General features: G+C 46.9%; 1 protein-coding gene across 2 annotated transcripts in view; it reads right to left on the bottom strand.

Annotated features, from left to right (window-relative positions):
- Positions 1-3,434: 3,434 nt before the first annotated feature.
- ARID1A (AT-rich interaction domain 1A) overlaps positions 3,435-6,665 on the bottom strand; it is a 59,224-nt gene continuing 55,993 nt past the window's right edge. Inside the window, exon 20 of one of the 2 annotated variants that reach the window (XM_026863516.1) lies at positions 3,435-6,393. In XM_026863516.1, coding sequence (XP_026719317.1) covers positions 4,669-6,393 — 1,725 coding nt within the window. In that variant the 3' untranslated portion in view covers positions 3,435-4,668. The remainder of the gene's footprint in view (positions 6,394-6,665) is intronic. The other variant, XM_026863519.1, reaches the window with a different exon arrangement.

The following is a 6,665-nucleotide window of genomic DNA, read 5'->3' as shown; positions in this document are numbered from 1 at the left end:
ACCCATTTACTAACCCTCAAAAACGTGCAGATTTTCACAAAGAGCCTGAACTTTGGCTGTTTGCTGAAGGGCATCATAGCTCTGTCCGCTGGAAAACCCCGTCCTCTGAAGGAAGTCAGAGTCCACACCAGTTCCAAGAAAATGTGAAAAATGCAAGGGGAATGAAAATTTTCCATTTTACAGAGCTGAGAGGGAACTGCCTCCCTGCCAAGCAACAGCCTTTCTCCCTCACCCTGTGAACTGTCTCTCTGCCACAGCTTCACCTCACACTCCAAATCCGCTCCTACCCGAGCCTAAGCAGCACCAAACCAAAACTCCATCACTGAAACAAGCCAAAACAGAGGCAGCAAAGCCAGACCAAAGGCAACAGGGTCTCCAGAGCAAGACAGAACAGACTTTGTCACCCTCAGCCACTGCTGTACCACACAGGACCTCTGAGGTCTCCGTGCTGCGTGGCAAGGAGGAGCTGACCTACAACACCACATCTACAAGACCTGACAGCACTGAAGTCACCTCTCCATCCTGCTAATAAAAAAAACCCTTACAAACATCTTACCAAGATTTAATGTACATTTATTCTTAACACGTGGAACATATAGTATAAAGATTTCATACTGAATAAATGATATTCATTAAGCCAAAAAAGGAAAAAAGGGAGGAATTTACATCAAGTTTTTAGCTACATCGTCTGAAATACAAATATGCAGAATTCATCACTGAAAAATCTCAATTGTGTTTCTTCATCAGGAACTTCAACTGAACCTAGAACTTTTTCACACCTCGATTAGAAAGAAAACAAAAACAGGAAAAATAAACTATAAGTTGATTGGCTGCTGAGACAGCAATGACTTTATACACAGAGACCTGTACAGCATCCTCCAGGGAGGGATGTCTGGCAAGAGATTAAATAATTGTGTCTCGCTTTTGCAGGTCATCAACTCGTTAACTCGTCATACTATAAAGGGGTAGGGAGAGGGGGACAAAACTGCAAGGAATCTTAGGGTATGTGCAATGTACAACGTCATATATATATACACCTGTCTCTTATACACATCTCCCTCCCCCCCTCTTCTCAGGAGGTGAGGGAGCACCAAATCGACCTGAAAAAAATGGGGTATGGGTGCAGCGCCCACGCGAGGGAATGTTCTCTTGAGTCGCAAACTTGAATCTTTCCTCCGCAGAGGGGCAGATGGTCGGTGGGCACCGGCCTGGCAGTTCCCACAGCAGCGCCCGGGGCCTTCCTCAGCCCTGGATCCTCCTGGACACTCACCCCGGGGCAGGCACCAGCCAGGCAGGGCTGGAGGGGACAAGGAGGGTCCGGCTGCAGCTGAGGGGATGGCAGGAGGGGAGCTGCGACCGCCCTCCTCTGCGCCAGGCAGCGCCAGCCCGCAGCCCTGGCCGAGGGCGAAGTGTTACTCCTGGAGATGCACCAACACAAACCTCAGACGAAGCCGCACGGCGGCTGCAGCAAGGGCACGGCTTAAAAGTTTAAGTCTCTTGCCAAAACACATTAAGCAACATCGCATAACAATAGCCTGGTAATAAGTGTATGTTATTATATTAATTACTTACTATTATAAGAGGGTGGGCAGGTTTCCCTCAAGATCTCCTCCACGTGATGAGGGAGGCATCAGATTTTGGTTTTGCCCTAAACCAAGCTCACCCTGGGCTTAAACCACCTCGTGGCTCCATGTGCCACGGGCAGCAACTCTTTGTGCTTAAAACCTACGAGCCGTGGTAGGGGCCTGACCATATCTACTGCAGGAATGAAAGAGAAACCATCATTGCCAACAGAGTCTTATTTAAGGGAGACTCCCTGAGTGGTTTTAACCAGGGCTCTGGCTTGGGAACAAGTCAAGCTTTTGCTGGCAAAACCGAGAAGCAGCAGAGTGGTTGGGGTCAGAGAGAGGCGTTCTACGGAATGCCTGTAGAAATCAAAAGCTTTGGGTACAAATCAGGTCAAAGCATCGAGGATTTGCATTCTGGGCAGCCAAGTTGAGTTTGAGATCAGGTGTGGCTCTCAAAATAGTCTCTAATTACAAACTGTGAACACTGCTTGTTCTCATTTTCCTAATTTCTCATCTACATTTTTTTTCTTTTAACTATTTTACAAGTGTAAGAGGTGTATGCATCTGCGTGCACGCAAGTGCTAGGGGAGTGGAATTACTCCCCTCAGATCAACTGGTAGTATAAATACTGGTAAAATGGGTAGTAAGTACCACCTGTGACTATTCTTCCCCTCCCAAATGTAGCATTCACTTATGATTAAATTCACCATAACATTAACACAGAGGCTGTACAAAATCTGCTCAATGTTCCTTTCTTCAACCTTGCTGCTGAGGTCCTTTCTGTTTAGAAGTAAAACTTTCACGTTAATTTAATCAGACTAAACAAAGCTCCTGGAATACAGAACTAAAATCATCACAGAACTTGGGTTTAAATCAAGAACATTGTCACAGAATGGCAAAGTCCAGCAGAATTCTTATGTCACAACTTGGTTTCCATTCAGTATTTTTTAACTCCAAGGAAGCCCAGCACTATTCCTGCCTCTTAAGAAATCCATTTTAAGGAGACTCTCCTTTCGCCAGGCAAAGAGCTCCTGTAATTCCTGCCAGTAAACAGACTTTTTTCAGAAGAAGTTTGATTCTGGCACAATTACTCCCAGAAAAGTCAAGTTTAAACAACACAGGTTTGGGAACAGAAAGCTTCCTAGGAGAGGACTAGGGGGATAAACGGAGGTGATTTCCTCAACAAAAATTACGTTTGATAAATTTAAAAAAGCTTTTCCTTTTTAACTACCTCTTTTGCTTCAATGAGCTCGGTACAGTTCTAGCTAGCCTGCTTCTATTATCATTCGAGGATAAAGCTTCAGGCTAAATAAAATACCCATTTACTAACCCTCAAAAACGTGCAGATTTTCAAAGAGCCTGAACTTTGGCTGTTTGCTGAAGGGCATCATAGCTCTGTCCGCTGGAAAACCCCGTCCTCTGAAGGAAGTCAGAGTCCACACCAGTTCCAAGAAAATGTGAAAAATGCAAGGGGAATGAAAATTTTCCATTTTACAGAGCTGAGAGGGAACTGCCTCCCTGCCAAGCAACAGCCTTTCTCCCTCACCCTGTGAACTGTCTCTCTGCCACAGCTTCACCTCACACTCCAAATCCGCTCCTACCCGAGCCTAAGCAGCACCAAACCAAAACTCCATCACTGAAACAAGCCAAAACAGAGGCAGCAAAGCCAGACCAAAGGCAACAGGGTCTCCAGAGCAAGACAGAACAGACTTTGTCACCCTCAGCCACTGCTGTACCACACAGGACCTCTGAGGTCTCCGTGCTGCGTGGCAAGGAGGAGCTGACCTACAACACCACATCTACAAGACCTGACAGCACTGAAGTCACCTCTCCATCCTGCTAATAAAAAAAACCCTTACAAACATCTTACCAAGATTTAATGTACATTTATTCTTAACACGTGGAACATATAGTATAAAGATTTCATACTGAATAAATGATATTCATTAAGCCAAAAAAGGAAAAAAGGGAGGAATTTACATCAAGTTTTTAGCTACATCGTCTGAAATACAAATATGCAGAATTCATCACTGAAAAATCTCAATTGTGTTTCTTCATCAGGAACTTCAACTGAACCTAGAACTTTTTCACACCTCGATTAGAAAGAAAACAAAAACAGGAAAAATAAACTATAAGTTGATTGGCTGCTGAGACAGCAATGACTTTATACACAGAGACCTGTACAGCATCCTCCAGGGAGGGATGTCTGGCAAGAGATTAAATAATTGTGTCTCGCTTTTGCAGGTCATCAACTCGTTAACTCGTCATACTATAAAGGGGTAGGGAGAGGGGGACAAAACTGCAAGGAATCTTAGGGTATGTGCAATGTACAACGTCATATATATATACACACGTGGCAGCATTCAGGCTGCAGCTAAAGGTTAAAACCAGTTCTAAGAGGTGATCTCAGGGTTATTCATACAATCAAGGAGGAAGAGAGAAAGAGGTCAGGGTGTTGTAGGTTCACACATGATACTTTGGGGGAAAAGCCTTTTTTTCTCCTCAACATTAACTAAAAACATTTTTAAAAACTACAGCTTGCTGCTGATCCAGCGTCTTTTTTTTTTTTTTTCCATGTGAGACATTATTACAGTATGTTTACAGTTTAAGGTGTACAGTACATGAAGTTCTACACGCTACTGCACAGGCCTCCCTTGGACAAGGTCTGTTCACAACTGGTAACTTCTTGGTTCCTGCAAGATTGTGAATGTACAACGATAAACCACACAGAGTTCAGCAGTCACTTTTGTCCTTCAGAGTTTACCATTAAAAACAGTTATGAAAGTGGTGCCTGTCAATGTGATAACACGGCAAGTCGTTTTCCCCAAACTCACTGTAAACGACAGTAACTTTGGTTAAAATAAAAAAAAAAGTCTTCTATGTAGACAGAACTTTGTCTCCTTTAATAAGGGATTCAGGACAAATTTGAAGGGCAGGGGAAGGGGGAGAGGGAACGGGGACATCTTTCCCCAAGGGAGAAGCAGGACAGCGCAGGGCAGACAGTGGATTCTGAGGTGGTTTTGCATAAATAAAGGGCAACAGTCAGTTTCTAAGTTCTCCACTCACGCACACGCACACAGGGTCTCGGATCCCACAGCTGTCATGACTGGCCAATTAAAAACAGTACATCACAAATAACTTGTGAAACCAAAGAGTTCATCAAAGGCGACACGGAGATGTCCAACAGCCGCGACTCGTATAACGTGAACTCCGAGTGGTTCTCGTCCACCTTGGCCAGGGCGAGCAGCGCCCGAGCGGCTCGGCGCATCATGTCCACGCTCGTCGACTCAAAGGGTGGGTTCTGCATGTGCATCAAGCCGGCCTGGCTCTGCTGGAACTGCGTGGCGGCCAGGCTGTCCTCCAAGAAGCCCAGCAAGTTGCCAATGCTGCCCTTCTGCACAGCAATCGCTCTTGCTGCCAGGCTGTCCCCCTGTGCCAAGTTGGCCAGTAGTACCACAGCCATCTCTCGACACACCGGGTTCTTTCTGTCACTAAGGAACCGCACCATGGTGCTGTACAGCTTCTCCAAGCGACTGAAGGGGGGAGTTGCAAGAATCAAATCCACATTGTTGTCCTGGATGCTGAGTTTGCTGAGTGTTTCCAAAACCAGTCTCTGAGGGGAGAGGACCGCGTTGGGCCCCAGTGTTGGAAAGGGATCCTGGGCCTCTGCGGATGGACACACTGCCCAGTGGAGGAGTCCATCCAGGATAGGCAAACAGATGCTTTCCGGGTAAGGGGAGAGGTCCAGCTGGCCAGAAATGTTGGCCAACGTGACCAGTGTGTTTTCACGCAGCATCTCCAAGCAGTCCCACCACCACTCCACCTTGTTGCAGCTCACCCCTTGGTCCTGCTCCTCCTCTTTCTCATAGGTCAGGGGTGCCTGTTTGCGTTCTGGATGCTTGTGGTGTAAGAGAATCAGTTTCCCTAGAATCAGCAGCAGCCCGGGATGTTTAGACATTTCAAAGTCATTGCCTGGCACAAACGATAAACTCCTGATGATGTTAGAGACGCAGATGCAGCGCTTGGCCAGAGAGTCCTGCCAGTCTAGGAGGGTGCAGAGGGGCGTCTCGTCTTTACTGTGAGGTTCGTCCTCCAGAATTTTTATATTTCTGTGGCTCTGAGCTGGACTAATGCCAAAGGGAAACTTGCTGCTTTCCTTCGCTGTTTCCAAAGCTTTGACCTCTTCCTCCTCCCCTGCCAGGGAGCCCGGACGTGCCGAAAGCATGTCGTCCATGGTGGCAGTTATCCTCTTCTCTGAGGAGCTGTCGGATGGAGGAGTCTCTCCTTCCCTAGCACTCAGATTGCTCTCAGCTGCTGAACGTTTCCTCAAGACAGAGTTGCAGGAAGCTCGTTTATGAGTCAAAGGTAGCTCCGTCTTGCTCTCAAAGTGGGTCTGAATGTGCTCGGTGGTATCTCCGCCGCCGATCCGCCAGTGCAGCAGCCCGCTTTCGAACTCCTGCACTCGCCCCAACTTGTCTGAGTAATCTACCACAAACGGGTCGTTTTTCTGCACGACCTTGATGGGAAGCTTGTCAAATTTACTAACTAGTTTCTCCTCACTGCTCTCCAGAGGTACTTTGTCCTTGCTAGAAAATGCAGCCTCCTCCTCTTCCTCATCCTCTTCTTCCCCCTCACAGTTCAGGCTCCGTGGTTCATCATCCTCCTCCCCTTCTTCATGAGAGGAAGCTGAAGATTTGCAGAACCTGTTGGGATCTAATAGTGTTCTTTGCCCTGGGTCTCCGACCTCGTATTCCTTCAGGATTCCAAAGATCTCAATCAGGCAGCGCCGGAAATACTCCACCAAGAGTTCCAGCAAGCCTGGCAGCTACAGGGGAGGAGAAAAACGGGAGGGGAAGGAAGGAAGGGAACAGTGATCAGAAAACAACTTAGGCCAACATGAGCAACTGGGAAAGCAGGGTGTAAAGGGCTAAGAATTTAAGCAGTGATGTTAATTAACGGGTTCTTTTCATGCTGGCAAGGAACTGTTCACAGAAGAGAGCTTTCTGTCCTCTGAGAAAAGGAACAAAGACAAAACCAGACACTGACTGTTGGTACCCAAGCTGCACCCCCTCCTCACACATGTACCTGTGCACACAC

Source organism: Athene cunicularia (assembly GCF_003259725.1).
Source record: "Athene cunicularia isolate RWA chromosome 23 unlocalized genomic scaffold, athCun1 chr23_part2, whole genome shotgun sequence".
Lineage (NCBI taxonomy): Eukaryota > Metazoa > Chordata > Aves > Strigiformes > Strigidae > Athene > Athene cunicularia.
This window is presented reverse-complemented; position numbering and strand designations above follow the sequence as displayed.